The sequence below is a fragment of the Tachypleus tridentatus genome, chromosome 6, assembly GCF_004210375.1.
Source record: "Tachypleus tridentatus isolate NWPU-2018 chromosome 6, ASM421037v1, whole genome shotgun sequence".
Classification (NCBI taxonomy): domain Eukaryota; kingdom Metazoa; phylum Arthropoda; class Merostomata; order Xiphosura; family Limulidae; genus Tachypleus; species Tachypleus tridentatus.
In genome coordinates, this window is record NC_134830.1 from 158,602,104 (window position 1) to 158,619,662 (window position 17,559).

The window sequence follows — 17,559 nt, forward strand, 5'->3', positions numbered from 1 at the left end:
TATTATTATGTATAATAACCAACCTTTAAACAGATGCTTCTTAAATCTAGAATTAATAAACTGCTTGTCACACATACGCAATGGTGGTGTTATAAATTAGCTGTGCAATGGTTTAAAATGTTCACATAGCATTTTGGAAAAACATGGGAGCTACTGGTCCATCTTGGCTGTCCCATATCTAAACTATTCTGCTATTATAATTGGCTTAACAAATTTCCACAGTCTGTAAAAACAATGTTGATCTCGAGAGGTAACGTTTACTATCGTATGGTAATTTAATAAAATACACAGAGAAACATACCAATAAGTAAGCACCAATATTAATAACTGTTACTTACAAGAAAACAATATTTTACATTACTCTCATTTTGAACATCAAATTGAAACAACTGACAGTTTAACTAGATGACTCTTATCCTTGTAAGAAACCATTAAAAAAAAACTTACATTTGTATATTCAAATTTCACTTTACAGCTTGTATATATATATATTACATACATGTGTTAGAAGATGGAGATTCACAGGTATATAACTGCCAAAACCACCTCTATACTCTACAACTCTACTAGTGTAGGCTTTTTCCCAAGGTCAACCCACATGCATGTGATGCAGGACTCATGTGTATGTTTACAAATTAGTAAAACACACCTACATATGTAAAACCTACAACCCACACTATTCTAATAGCAAGAACACGAGGTTTATAATAAAACTTTCATTTCAATGTTTCAGTTTTAATTTACCAATTATGTTGTTGCAACAGACAAAAAGCCTTCACCTGCATAAGCACAGAATCTAAAGGAACACAGACTGCATATTTCAAAGCAAACAAAATGAGGTGTATAAGTATATTCACTAACACTCAATTCAACTTTAACATTTATCAAAATCACTACTTTCTTAAAATCTCAGCCAGTTTCACATGAATATGTACAGTGTTAGTTCCATTCAAAATAAAAAACAAAAAACTTAATTCATAATTATTTGGTATCTTCTTTATAGAACTTTTTACCAAAATTATACAATTCTCACCAACATAACAGAGCAATGCTTCTGTCTTATGGCTTGATCAACAGAAAACTGATATAAGTTAACAAAGAAAACATTAGTTTACTTAATATCTAAATGTTTACCTCCAATTCATGTAATTCATCTTCCTTATAAAATACCCATAATTCAAGTTTTATATTACACATATTAAGTTGGTTTCATTTATTTTTGCTAATTTGCTTCCAGCTAAAATCTTAGATTTATGATTCATTATGAACAAATGATCTAAGTATAATTACTCTTAAGTAAAAGTCTTGCTAAAAGTTAGATACACTGAAAATTTATGTTTGCTCTAAAAGTAGGAGCACCGTAATATTTGTCAGCCCATCAAATGTTTAAAACATCATAACATGTTACATTTGAAGATTTTCTTTGATTCTTAGGAACTGTTCACATATTTTAGCTAAGGCCTGCTTTGAATTTGTTAGCTACTATAAACTACAGTTACTTTAAAGCCGTAATCATGCATTGCCACAGTTTACAAGAATAATGTTTGTGAATTACAAGTAACACTTTTGGCAACAACTAGTCTGCAATTCTTTATAAAGCCCAACACTTAAGAAACATGTTCGTAGAATCTGCATGGTGTTTTATTTTACTGGGTTTAAAAAAATAAATTAAAAAAAACATTATCAACAACATGTTTGCAATAAACTACTCATATACTTAAAGTTTAAGATTATGTTGCTATAGCTTTCTTATTAATCACAGTTCTATTACTGTGAATGATGCTATGTTTAACTAAGGACCATAGCTAAATTCTATGTTATTATAATGAAAGTTTCATGCATATAACATGTTTCAAACTTCTTGAATAAAGAAGGTCTTTTCTAATAATTTCAGATACAAATGTACTCTCAAGACGACCTAAGAGGGTTGAAACATTGTTCTGTACTTTATTTTAATTAAAGTTCTAATACCCATATCAGCCGTCTCAAAAATACATTTTTACTTCAAATAGGTTTCTCATCATCCTGAATAATTTCAAACATGCATTTTAACATTTTAAACCCAGTCACATTGGAACAGTTTACTGGAGAAACAGGATTGTTGTTTATTTTAATTTTTTTTTTCTTCCATTCAATAGTCTTTTTGTTTCAGTCCTTACATCTGAAACCATTGCAATCAAAAAATCATTTTAACACGATTACCACCTATCACTTTCTTCTGTAATAAAAACTTGATGTAAGATATTCTACACTTGTATGTGTAGGAATTCAGTCATAACAGAATCATTATGAAACTATGCAACCACATGGTGCTGACTCACCTTATATAGACTGGTTTCATACATCTACTGGCATACTTACACACTTGTATTCAAATTAACTAATAACCTTTAAGAAATGTACACAAGGAACATTGTGAGATAAAATACCAAATATTTCCTACTCCCCTACAAAACAAACACCATCATTAAATTGTACCATGATGGTTTTTAATAAAACTGTATTTCATTCAACTCAGGATAACGTACAAGAAAATAAAAGTTAAGCTTTTTTCACTTCTTCAAATTACTTTAATTGTGGAGTTATTCTACCCTCATGGTTAAGAATCTTGGGTAAAAATCAAAACTTAAAAAATGTTAATATTCTTGAACCATTAGTAATGTGAAACCACCAATATGTTGTAAAATGTAACTAATATTTATTATTCTGGCATCCATCTTTGAAATATTTTGATTTTTACAGTAATGAATAAAAATGTAACAGCATGCAAACTGAGATGGTAGTGATAATAGATTTAAGGTCACATGAACATCAGAAATAATAATCCATTTGCTATTCGGATACTTTTCACAAAAAGGCTACAAACAGCACATTCTTTATATTGCCTTGCTCAGTTTAAATGATACTAATGTGTATGAACAAAACTATAGTTTTCATATAAGACTTAAGTGTCTAAGCCCTTTGATAAAAATAAACTAATATTATAAAAAAGGGTTTGAAATTAGACACTTTTATTAATTTTATTAATGTTTAATACCTTGCATGACTGAAATGTTTATTTTCACATGTACATATACATATTACATGTGAAAAGTCCAGGAAAAAGGTTCTTTGCTTGACACACTTGTACATACAACGTATACACAAATTTGCAAGCTTAGCACATACATATGAAGAAATCTCAAATTAACAGTTATATGGATATTTATTATCACTTAAAACCACATTTCACAATGACATATCATCATTATTGACATCAATTTTACATACATTAACCCTACTCTAACCCAATTACAGTAAATAGAGCAGGCTGTAAAACACTATTCAACATTTAAGTTTCTTTAATATGACACGTCTTCTGCAGAAAGTCAGCATTACATTTTACTACATATGAACATGCACTACAACACCAATTGACCACATTCATTACAAAGGCAGTGCTCAAAATTTAAAACTGTTACGGGTGGAACAAAATTAAATTATTTGTCTCCAACATAAACTTGCCTAGTCACTGTGTGAACAGCCTGTAAAGAAGGATCCATTACAAACAAAGAAGATGAAGCTGAAGTGAATTTATTTGGCAAACCCTCTTAAAATTAACCAATTTTTTATAAGGTAGAATGAAGTGTGTGCATTTCTCTTATAGCAAAGCCATGTCAGGCTATCTGCTAAGTCCACCAAAAGGAATCAAACCCCTGATCTTAGCATTGTAAATCCATAGACTTACCTCTGTATCAGCAGAGAATGGAGGGTGATGTTATCATCTAATTACAGACACATTTAATCTCTCCATATATTTACTGACAATTTGTGTGTTATACAATTATCGAAGTAAATACATACCCATACAACTCATGATTATTTAGCCTAAACAACAGTACACAAGATTTTATATAAGCCAGCTTAATCATATTATCATGTATAAATTATATTCTGATTTTATAAACACTTATAATTTTATAATTTCACCTCACTTAATTAAGAATATTAACTTTACATTTATATTAAAGACAACTTTGTATTCTGTTTGTAAAAAATAAAGATAAATAATATTGGTTTATCATAATAAATTATGGAATTATTTATTGTCTGTTTATTACATACTTAAAAGTAATGCTACAATATATTCTTTACTTAAAAACATCATAAAGCTTGTTAACATTTGAATTCTAGATACCACAGTAATACAGAAAAATATGTGTGTAAAAACGGCTGGTATGGGTTGAGAATTTTTTGTGTAGAGGAGCGAACAATGTTTCGACCTTCTTCAAATTCACAAAGAAAGAAAGAGGTAACTGACTGATAGCTGACCACATGTTTGAAGGTGGTTGTGTAATTGATTGTAGGAATGTAGAAAGCATGCTTAGATATTTGATTATATTTATTAATAAAGGTATAACCGTGTTCCTTTGTATTGGTTTATTTTGGGCTTGAGTTGTTGTACAAGTAAGGCTTCTTCAATTTTGCATTTGTTTATGTTTCTTTCTTTTGTATTTGGGTGTTTCCTTTGGTTATGTTGTGCTTATTTGATTTGCAGTGTTCAAAAATGTGTAAAGGTGACTTTTTGTGTTCTTTGAATCTGGTTTCTTTTTTTCTACTTATTTCTCCACTTGTTTTGAAGTTGTGGCAGTTATATTGTATTGTAACAAATTTAAACCGATACACACAAATCCAACAAAGACGCACGAAATGCAACTAAACAAAATACTACTAAAAATTACAAAAAACTAACACAATTTCACAAACACTTTATTCCTACCTACGCAAGACCACCTCACACACACCACAAATATACGGCATCCCCAAACCTCATAAACCAGATTGTCCATTATGACCAATAATATCCACATATGAACTGTTTAATTACAATCTTAGTAAATACACAGCTTGGGCATTCTCCAAATATGTAACATTAGCCAGCTCATTCTGCAAAGACTCTTTTAATTTCAAGTCTGATCTTGATCAACTTAATCATAAAGCCTCAATGGCCAGGTTTGATGTTACATCCCTCTTTACAGAAGTCCCAACTGCTGAAGCCTTCAAGGTAGCCTTAGAAATCTATATCCAAGACCTTAACACATCAATAAACATTCCCAGCAACCAATTAGCAACCCTCACGGAATTCACCACGATGAAGACAAACTTCATGTTCAACAACCACAACTATATACAAACAAATGGTCAAAACATGGACAACCCAGTATCACCAATTCTAGCCAATATTTTTATGACACAAGTTGAAACACAAGCAATTAACACAGCATTACATCCACCACTATACTGGAACAGATATGTAGATAACACAGTTGTAGGATTCACATCTACAGAACACACAATTTTTTCAATCACATTAATGTTACACATCCCAACATCAACTTCACATGTGAACAGGAAGAAAGTAATCAAATATCATTTCTTAACCTCAAAATTACAAGAACTGATACACAATTTAAAACAGGAATCCACCGAAAAATCACCCATACTGGACTATACATTCCTTGGGACTCAGCACATGAAACAAAACAAAAACTCAACATACTAAGAAACCAAATAAACACAGCCATAAAACTATGCTCACCAGATAAAATTAATGATGAATTAGACAAAATAAAACAATACTTCATCAGCATCAATAAGTTTCCTCCACAAACCATAGAAAACATTATATGCACACACCTAGACAGAAAGCAAAATCAACTAACAAAAGTAAATATATCCCACAAATTAAAAAGTCACGAAACCATATATTGCTGCATACCATATATTCCTGACGTCAGCAGAAAAATAATCAACATTTGGCAAAAACTAAGAACAAAATATGACATTCCAGTTAATACCAAATTTATTCAAAAACCAGGCACAAAACTAAGGTCTATACTATGTAAAAACTACACTGACAAACATTATACCAACATTATTTATAAAATACAATGTGATAATTGCCACAACTTCTACATTGGAGAAACAAGTAGAAAAATAGAAACCAGATTCAAAGAAAAAAAAAATCTTCACACATTTTTAAAAACTGCAAATCAAATAAACTCAACATAACCATAAAAAACACTCAAATACTAAATAAAGAAACAAACAAACACAAAATTAAAGAAGCCTTACTAATACAACTCAAGACCAAACTAAACCAATACAAAGGAACACCTTTATACCTATATTAATAAATGTAATCAAACATCTAAGCACACCCTTTACATTCCTACACTCAGTTACACAACCTCCTTCAAACATGCAGTCAGTTATCGGTCAGTTACCTCTTTCTTTCTTTGTAAACTTCAAGATGACCGAAGAAGGTCAAAATGTTGTTTGCTCCTCTACACACAAGTTTCTCAACCCATACCAGCCATTTTTACGTATAAATTTTTCTCTACAAGTGAGTTTTCTCATCATCACAAACAGTAATACAGATTTATTTTTATATATCTAGACAAAACCTTCAACAAGTTTTATATTAAGCTCATAAAAAAGTTGAACTATAAATTATTATTCACATCTATTGTTATACTTTGCTCTTAAGTTAAAACCATAACATTAACCCCAGTAAGTGGATTTCAAGGTGTGAAATTCAGAAATAAGCTTCTAAGTTACTAAACAGCACCAGAAACTCGGTACCCCATGTGCCAGTTTTTTTGTTTTTTTTTCCTGTAAATATTTTCAGTTGTTTGTTTAAAAGTGGGACTCAGAAAGTTCTATCATTATATCATGCCCTGTCACACATGTATACCATTCACTATAACAAAGTGTGTTTTATAGCTAGTAACCTGTGATATCACTGTAAATGTGACTGTGTAAAACATAAGGTACACCTAAGTGACTATCCCATTCTTGTTTTCTTCAATTATCAAACAACAGGTTTGGAAATAAAAAGAAAACAAACTTACAGTAAGTTAAACATATTTTTACTACAAACAAAATCATCAAACTGGACAGTAAAATACATATGTCAAATAGACATCATTATCTTTGCAACATCTTATCTTAGCCACTTCAGTGATACTTTTATGCCAGAATCCTTTGAAAGCCCTTCTAAATGTTACCCACTTCTGCATCATTTTAACAGATCTACTGATAGCTGGCTTCATCTTCATGAGTCTCTCTGGATACCTGGACAGGGAGAAAGGCCCATAGGCACCCTCCACTGTTAAGCACCTAAAAAACACTTGGAAATAACTGTTGCATATGTAGTGTGATACTGCTAAATGTTTCTAGAACACCAAGCCAAAGTCTTTTTTTTTTTCAAATTTCTTGCCATACTGCTTCCACAGTCAAATGGCTTCTGAACAAGACCCACTATTTACTGGCTGCTCCACATGTAAATTTGTTTAATTTTGATAGGTTAGGATTTAAGTATTGTTACCATATAATAGGCAGTAGCTTATGTGCATATATAATTTATTTCCAATGGCATGTAATGCCCTGAAACTGTCAATAAAAAAATCCCACAATAACACATTGCTACCTTAAACACCCACTCATAATAGATGTTAGATTTGAATAATGTTTTAAACTTTTTCAGGTGCCAGTCATATTTGCAACCTGGGGTTTAATTATTGAATAAATGTATATGTTACAGCTTCAAAATGTCTAGAAAATCTCTTTATTCCTTAAAAAAAACCTAATAAATATTCCAGAAAATAGTCAATGTCACTTTTACACAGTCCTTATGTGATTTCGAGCCATAATAGAGAACTTGCAAAGAGACTTTGGTTTTCTTTTTGCATGTCCAACATGTTTAGAATAAAATACAGCCTCTTACTTATTAATTTCACTGTAAGCAGCAATATGGTGCAAATTATTACTGAGCCTCAGTTATTTTAGTTACAGTACACAGTATAAACTAGAACTTAATAAAAACACAGAATGTTGTGTTGACCAAGGACTTAGTGTCTTTGAAAACTTAACTGACGATTTAGGCTGTGAATTCACAGAATGGTTACATTGGGCAGTAAGTTCCATTTATTTGCTAACGCATGTCACTTGAATTTGAAAATAAGAAAAACTAAAGATTATTTATCATAGAAGCAACCCCATACTTCTGAGATTACAAGTCTCACATGAGAGTGTAACAGTTTATTACAGGCTGTTCACTTTCTTTTCCAAAACGAATTTTACATTCATTTATGCGATTAAAATACTAAACTGGACGTACTAATTAGGGCCTAGATTTAAAGTTACACTTACATTAATATACAACTACAACTTAAGTTACAAGTTACAGATCTTACGTCGTTACGAAAGTTCACGATATTACCTATTACCTCTTGACAAATTACAACTAGCATTTGAAAACACCTAATTTTTATCTTAATATTACAGTTTAATTTGGTACAAATTAACAAGTACATTATTGTTTGAATTTTACGGTAAATTTATTGGGCGTACGGAAGTATGTGGTACTTCCTTTCTTAGTTTTATAAGTTTTAACGTTATCTCTTAGGCCTACTTTGTTATTTTGAACTTACCCACGGGAGCCCATTTTCACTTCAAGTTTTATTACTCTGAATAAAACTGATTACCTCACTTTCGACATGTAATGTTATTGTTATTACGTGAGTTATATAATATGAACATAAACCCTCATAATTTACTACTTTTTAATGCAATTTTCAAATAGATTAAATCTCTTCTTCGGTAACTAAGCTCTCTAAAAAGTCTTATCTCAACAGCACATGCGCGCAATCTGATAACCAATAATGACAGTTGTACGACACAGCATAGCAACAGAAACTTAGCAACAGTGACCACATTTTTACTACGTTTTCTTTCTGCAGATATTCGTACTCAGACGGAATTTTAAATTATTTTATTAATGTTAGACCTTTATTGACAAACAGTTAAAGTCATATATGTATGAGCCATGATAGTAGCTCTTTAAAGGTTGTTGTCACTTGGGGTCGTAACTTAAAGTATGTATATATATTTTTTACCGTTCTCAATAAAATCCACTAACCATAGAGGACGCACAAGTCGATGTATTAGACACACGTAACAGTCCAAAAGACCTCTAAAAAATTCAGGTGTGAAACTTGCAAATATTATGAGCTACAATTATAACTTTTTACAGGCTGCTGTCACATGTGGTCTTAAGTTAAAGTTTTTGGAGTTTTTTTTGTTGTTTTCTTACCATTCTCAATAAAATCTATTCACCATAGAGGTCGCACATAAATCATTAACGCAAATATATCTCACAACGGCTGGTATGAGCATTAACAGCCGTTCTGAGATATATTTTTATTTCTGGTGGGTTTCTCGTCATCAAGATATTAACGCAAATGTATCAGACACGCTTAACACTTCGAAAGATATCGAAAAAAAAAAAAAACCGGTGTGCAATTTGCGAGAACACAGATTAGATGTTAGAAGGGGAAAATCTACATACTTTTTTTTCTCTGTGTTAATTGAAATATACAAATAGAGATAATAAAGAATAGTGTAACAATATACACTTTGTTGATTGAAAATTACACGTGCTGTCGTTCCTAAGAAATAAACTCTAAACGGAAGTTATTATTAATATTATTACAGAATATGCATATAATAAAAAAAACATAAAGATATTTAAGATATACAATATATCATTTATTATAACAAAGGGGATACCGATAAACATTTCGGAATAAAAAAAAATCCATTTTCAGTATCTAAAGCAAAGTAGAAGAATTTTATCATTTCTAAGTAAATAATTAAACTACAATGCTGCAATAACGATAATTTAATCAAAATTAAAACACATAGAAAGTGAAGGAGTAATGAACAAAAATACAGAACATGTTAATGGGTGTGCAATTTAAAAGAAGGCTGCAACGTATTCAGTGTGGGTGAACGTTATTTGAAATTGAAGGTTTCTTTAATCAGCAATTCCAGAACCATGTTGGCTTTGTAAAAGGTATCGAAATTTGATAAGTTAATTAAGATTATTGCTTCCTTCTTCAGTATGTTGGTATATAAAAGAAGATACTAATATTTGTTTGTAATTAAGTACAAGGCTACACAATAAACCACCTGTACTTTACCCACTGAAGGTATCGAAACCTCGTTTCTAGTGTTGTAAGTCCGCAGACATGCTGCTGTGCGACGGGGAGAGCCTAGTTTGTTTTAGTTGGTGTGTTTTTTTTCCTCGTGGATATTCCAATATGTTTACTTGCTCAAACTATTAAATGGCGTTGTTTTTTGTTACTCCTTCATTTTCTATGTATTTTTCTTTTGATTAAATTGTCGTGATTGCAACATCGTATTTTAGTAAGTTACCTTAAAATGTTGTAATTCTTTTATTTTGGTTTAGATGCTGCAAATGTAATCTTTGTAATTCCGAAACGTACATGTGTGTCCGGTTTTGTTGTTATAAATAATATTGTTTACCTTGTTGTTATCCTTTTATTGTTAAACTTCATTCTCCTCCAAACATGTTAATTGACAATTATACATATTGCAACATGGAATATATATGCATCATCAGTTTCAAAAAGGTATGTGATATTCTTTAATAGCAAGCCTCAAAATTGTTTTTATCTATTAATATTTTTAAAGAAAAACGATGAAATGTGTGGGTCAAAGGTAATTTTACGAACATAGAACGCTAAAATCTGGCGCTCGATTCTCCATGGAGGACAAGATCCAAAAAGGTATTGCATTGTATTAAGCTGAACAAGAAAATAATACATGCACTCATAAAAAATCATGTTTATTAATGTGCATAATATCTGTATCGTTTAATTATTATAGTACATAAAACCACAGTTACGTGTAAAAAATATGTTTAATTGTTGCTCTTCAAGTTCATGTTTCATACTACGTTGTATCCTACAGAGTACATGATTATTCTCGTGATCGTTAAAAGAGTTTATTAACGCATCAAAAATGTTAATAATGTACTTAAAATGAAATATAAAATATACAGGAAGTTTAAAATTTTCATCACAATAATGTTTCTTTCTGCTTTCTTTATTTAATCAGAATGTTATTCGATGTTTCTTCCGATTTACTATTACATTATAAATTTGAAACATCTTCATCGCTTAACTCACTGTTGTCTCAAAGAATGTCATTTTGCGTTCCATCTTCCGCATTGGATAAACATTTTAAAAACGATATAATATTGTCTGTCCAAGCTTTTGAAATCCACTTCACTCTTACTGATGCTGATAGTATTTTTATTATACTACTCGGTGTCAAAGCATAATTATCTTTATTCAGCCATGCATCATAATGTTCACGGATACGATCCTTGAATGACTTGTTACTGGACACATTAAGAGATTTAACTGACCCGTCATTCCGCCAGGAATTACTACCAGATTACTGTTTTTTGTTCCTTAACCTAGTCTTGATTTTATCGGAGAGATGGCCACGAAATGTATCCGTTACAAGCATGCTCCGTTGCTTTAATAATGCACCATGCTGATGTTCTCGTACGCATCCCAAACTCTCTTCCATCAACTCTAATGTCATCCAAGCATTTTTCTGTGGATGAACTATTACATCTTTGCAAAAATTTTTCTTTTGGCAATGTTTTTCTGTTTAATATGATATACGGTGGTAATTTATTTACATCTGCAGTTACACACAGCGTAACACTAACTTCAGTACTTATATTACTAGTAACTGAATAAATATAAGAAGCTATTAAATCTTCTAATTATGATACAACAAATTCGGATTTGTTCGCTGCTTGCCAGAAGTTGCTAAGCCTTTTTGAATTCTGCACGTGAAGGATGTGAAAGAAAATATTTTTTTTAAGGTTTTATATATACATTTGAAATAACCAGAAAAATAATAAATAACTATATCAGTACCACAGAATTCCTAAATAATTTATCAAGCTTAGTAACTAAGCTGTATTTTGTCTAAAATGTGTGTGTGTATATTCTGAGCTTTTGAATGTCATGTATTGAAGTAAGTATATGTAAGGGACTGTTTCCAAAAAATGGAAAGAGGTGAGAATGGGCCAAACTGTCTTTGACACGGTACATAAACCATATATTCGTTGGTAACAAATAGAAAAGTATAAGGGTGGTGACTAGCTGCCTTCCCTCTAGTCTTACACTGCTAAATTAGGGACGGCTAGCCCAGATAGCCCTCGAGTAGCTTTGTGCGAAATTCCAAAACAAACAAACAAAAAATGGAAAGAGGTGAGAATGGGCCACTGTCTTTGACACGGTACATAAACCATATATCAACAAATAGAAAAGATAAGAGGTTCTTATTTTGTATTCCAGATTGTCAGTATTTGTAATTTGAGTTTCTAGTTCATATGAAACTATAGACTTCGTATTTTGATACCATGAACATCTAATTCGAACCAGTTCTGTATTCAACATACTATGTGACACACAAAAAAATCAGTATTTAGGTGTGTTCTTTTAATATTTACTTTTAAATTAATAAATTAACTAATATATAATACAAACATTTTAATAACTTGATATCATAATTACTGACAAATTCATAAAATAGTTCAATAAATATTTGAATGTAAGTCAACAAACACAATGACGTGACCTTTACTCGTGTTCTGTTGTGATGATCAGTTTTTAATATATTGTAGCTAAAGTAGGTTCGTTTTCATACGGCACTTTTTAAGGTGTTAGTTTTACTTAAGTCTACATTCCTACATATACTTATATATTTAAGAAAAAATTCCCTTGTAATCTGTATTTTAACTTATTTTTAGTAGTTCTTTGTGCCCACAGCGAATGCACAAACTCAAATTTTTAGTGAATAAGTCTTCAAGTTGAGCATACATAGACAAGTCACTACCGTGTAATGTACATAAAAATATGGGGTATGAATGATTATTATTCAGTATCCAAAGTACATTAAAATGATAAAGGTATTTAAAGTAATCGTTTTGTCGTGTTAACAGCAGTCAACCAGTAACGCATCGACAAGTCTGAAGGCTTATAGCATTAAAAAATCGGGTTTTGATACCTGTGGTGAGAGCACAGCACAGACAAGTCCATTATGTAACTTTGTTATTAACAGCAGAGCAAACAATTAATTTTCGTAAGGTTTGTTTAAACCCTGACAGTTGGAAACAAATATTTGCCTCTCAAGTTATTGAATTGGTTATATATTGTTCAGTAATGGCAGGATTCATAATTTTCACCTAGGGCTACGTGAAGTGATAAGACCAGTCAGACCATGTATAGGTCCTTTTTTTTTCATGGTACGCATAATTTCACTTTAGTGTTAAAACTTGCTTCTGTTAATTGAATACATTATGTTGTGTGTATGTAGTATTTGTAATTAAGAGAGAGCATGTAGCATCAAATGGGAATGACCCAGAACAACAGGTACCTAGAGTAAATGAATTTGTAACGAACTTTCTGTTTTAACGTGATAGATCCACAAGCAATTTGCTGGTGCCAAGGAATAGAGTTGCAATCATTGTCATGCAATTGAAACCAATCTCAGAAACACTTATAAGGTGGACTATTGCATTACTGTCTTTCAAGAGTTGCCAAATCTAAAGATATAAATGCAGCATGATGAGAGTAGAGATGACATGAACAAAGTTAAAACACATGTGGTATTATGTAATCAACTAATAACTTTTATTGTTAAGAGTAGTGACTAAGTGATACAATAACTTGAGGAATGTTGGGAAACGTATAACATAGTGAAGTCTGAATTATCAAACTGTGACTTAGTTGTAGCAGGTGACCAGACAAATTACTATAAGCAAATATATTTAACGATAGACAGCAGTTCACTGGAGACGTAGACGTTTTCCCACTGTGACAGATTTACTATTGTACATTTATTTAAATATCGATATTTGTTTAAGTTAAAATATCTATTTAGAAATGCATGTAATTTGTAATGTTAAATTGGTATTGCGAAATTCGTGCCTATTCGCTTAATTTGTAGAAGATTCTCGAGCGTAAGAATAATATATATACATCTACATCTATACAAAATAACCATAAAATTTTCAAGCCATAAACCAAAACACATTAACATGAAATAAAATATCAACCATATCTCGCTCTCCTAATTTCTAATTTTCTTATGTGAGACTAGTAAATTTGAGGTTAAGACTGATAGACGGTGTGTCCCCACCGCAATGTGGGTCTTACGTCAGCAGTCACCTCCAAAACCTAGGATACATTTTATAATCCCACCTTGTAGCTCGTATCACAGAATCCTTTTCTAAAATATGCAGTGGATTTTATTTCATGTTAATGTGTTTTGGTTTGTGGCTTGAAATTGTTATGGTTATAATTAATCAGAGGTTGAGACTTGCTGTTTGTAACGCAGTCCTTCTTTATGATTTTGTTTATTCATTTATATTCATTCAGATATAATTATGTGTATGTATATATATACATACACGTGTATACAAGGGAAAACGAAAAGTAGACTCCCTTAAAAATGTCAATTTATATTTTTTATTAAATAACAGAAAAATATGTAAAACTGTGTTTTTAGAAAGCACTAGTCATGACCCGTTCAAATATGATCTTAAATCCGAATTTTAAAACTGGCTTCTACAAATACTTTTCATTATTTTAGTTACATGTTGTAAACATTGTTATAGTTTTTTTTATATCTCATTCCAATCAGCCTATAAAATGATTACAAAAAACGCCACACTCAAGAATCAAACACACCAATAACCCATGAGGAGACTTATTTGTACTATGACAGACACGCAGGACAAACGTAATATGGTATTTCATGAAATGATACAGTTGAATGTGTTGAGAAAAGTGTTCTTATTTCCAGTTTTCAACAGTGTTATACGGTTCACTTAACCTCGTTCCTCACAAAGTAAGACTTTTACACAACAAACTATTAATTTAGCAGAAGTTCAAAAATATTGTTCATGAGTTAACAAAAGATTCGATTTGCTTGGAATTTCGCCTAAAGGGATATCTAAGGTAGTCGTCCCTAATTTAGCAATGAAAGCCTAGAAGGAAAGCAGCTAGTCATTACCACCCACCGCTAACTCTTTTACCTATTAATAGTGGGACTAACTGTAACATATAACGCCCCACAGCTTAAAGGGCGAGCATGTTTGATGGGACGAGGATTCGAACCCATGACCCTCAGATTACGTTTCAAGCGCCCTAACCACCTGGTCATGCTGGACCGAATTAACAAAAGAGTTGTGTACACCAAGAAAGTAAGTTAAAAAAAAACACAAGGAATATACTTTGAAAACCTGAGTAGAATCTGAAGAAATAATTATACGTTTAGCAAATACCACCAGCTGTACGAAAGTCAGCACAAAATGGATGTGATATTTGGATTGAAGGGGGATGTGCAATGATCTCGCATCTTATGAAGGAATCCCAATTCAACATAATTAAAAACTAAGCACGGGCACAAATTAATAAGCACATCCAATCAATATGAAAACCAGTGTGTGTGTGTGTGTGTGTGTCACATCACGCTTGATTTCTCGAAATAATAAAATAAAATCCATTTATCAAGATGAATAGTTTGATTAGTTTACTCACGAATATTTTAGTGACGAAGGAAAAAGACGGCACGAAACCTTACCAGTGTTGGTACAGTAAGTCTAAAGAGGTAGTGAACAACCACCTGGCCCAGAACAAAGTGCATAAAGTTCTTCATAAAAGTAAAAAAGTTGATTCGTTTTGGAATTGGTCTATTTTCTATTACCAACGTTTTTAATAATAATAAAAACCAAACTTTAATGAACGAAAACTAAATTAAGAAATCAACAAATATATCTTCCAGTTTTGTCTATGAATTTAATTTTATACTTTTAACACAAACGATATTACACCATACTTTTGTTACTAGGGGATACGACAAAAGCCATTGTTTAAACTAACTGTAACCAAAACGTACTGGTTTTTCTATATATTAGAAGTTGTTTATCTGGTTTTTACCCATAATTATTTTATGAATGCGCCACGAATTTTTTAATTTTGATTGGTTCACTAAAAAAGTACCGATGTTTGACTACCTTAACTAACTGCATTTTGCTGCCTCTTTGTTGGTCAAGCTTGACTTCACAAAATTTATTTCAGTTAGCTATGAAATGTGGTTAGGATATACTATGAGGTAGTACTTACCTCGTTTCTTTTGATGGACTCTGTGCTAGTTATTATATTTTCCCTCTTTGTTTTATTTTGAATTTCGCACAAAGCTAAACGAGAACTATCTCTACTAGCAGTTCCTAATTCAGCAGTGTAAGACTAGAGGGAAGGCAGCTAGTCATTACTACCCACCGCCAACTCTTTTACCAACCAACCATTAGTGAGATTGACCATCACATATAATACCACTACGGATAAAAGGGCGAACATGTTTGGTGTAACGTGGATCCGAACCTGCGACCCTCAGATTACGAGTCGAGTATCTTAAATTACCTGGCCTTTCCATAGAGGAAGTTAAGAGTCACACTGAGAGATGCAGTAACAATAACTTCTAAAGTTTTATGAAGATAAGGGTTTTGAAGACAAATGAGAACCTTTTGGGCTTACAAACAACTCTCAAAGTGGTTAATAATATAGCCAACATTAAAACTTGTGATGGGTCAGTATACCTGAGGTATTTCTTTTGAAGCCAATAAAGGAGTCTTCAGTAAACATCCCCTCTGGAAAATAATTTAAGTCAAACAAAAAAGCATTTAAACAGTCACAAAATTGACTGCAAAAGTTTAGGCTTGTAACACACAATAAAAACAAAAGGATGGAAGAAGGAAATACAGATAGTACCCAATATCAACTAGGTCTGAAAAACACTAGCTCTGAAACAATTTCGTAACAGAACAACTTGGTAAGTTCCAATTATCAATTACCTGCTATATCAAATAACAGAACTCTAAATTATATCACTGTCTGAATATACTCGGAGTTTAAATAAAACAACTTTTCATGAAGAATACAGATAGAAGAGCTGAAAACATTGGCTAACGAATGTTCGTAACTGTTAAACAATTTATCCAAGTCTGATAAAAACAAAAGTTGGAGAAAAATAATTAAATGGACCAGGAACACTTCAAAATTTACACATAAAACTTACTTAATGCTGCAAAGTGAAGGTAGAGCACCTGAAATAACTCATCCCAAAATTAATTTTTAGGCCTAGACCAAACTCCGTTTTCAACCCAGAAACATTCAATATATTAAATGGCCAACTGTTACCAATTCAAGAAAAAGTTAAGAAAGCAAAAGACCAAGTCCTTAACTATTTAATTAACAGAAAATTCTGGCAAGACTATGTAGTTAAATAGAATGTGATTCAAAAGAAGTTTACAAAACATAAATAAAATCTTGCACAAATCGCTAAATCCACGTTCATGGTCATAGTTACAAGCTTTATGTGAAAAGTAAAAACCAACATTATGGACTTCACTGACATTGAACATATTTAAACTAATATCTTATATTAGTTATAATTTGTGGAAAACTGACTCTTTACATCAAGAAGTTTGTTACACGATATATTTATTAGTGTACAGAATATCTGTTCAACAGAAAGAACACAAGAAAACAGAATTCCTCTGTATACCACAGAGCATCTGCCATTAGCTTTGTTTGTGAATGTTAAAAGAAATTCATCAATGAC

General features: G+C 31.6%; 1 protein-coding gene across 2 annotated transcripts in view; it reads right to left on the bottom strand.

Moving 5' to 3' along the window:
• Positions 1-8,690, bottom strand: part of csw (protein tyrosine phosphatase non-receptor type corkscrew) — a 33,628-nt gene extending 24,938 nt beyond the window's left edge. Inside the window, exon 1 of one of the 2 annotated variants that reach the window (XM_076509092.1) lies at positions 8,475-8,690. In XM_076509092.1, the coding sequence (XP_076365207.1) occupies positions 8,475-8,488 (14 nt within the window). In that variant the 5' untranslated portion in view covers positions 8,489-8,690. Of the gene's footprint in view, positions 1-447; positions 467-8,474 lie in introns of those variants that run through there. The other variant, XM_076509093.1, reaches the window with a different exon arrangement.
• Between the last annotated feature and the right edge of the window lie 8,869 nt (positions 8,691-17,559).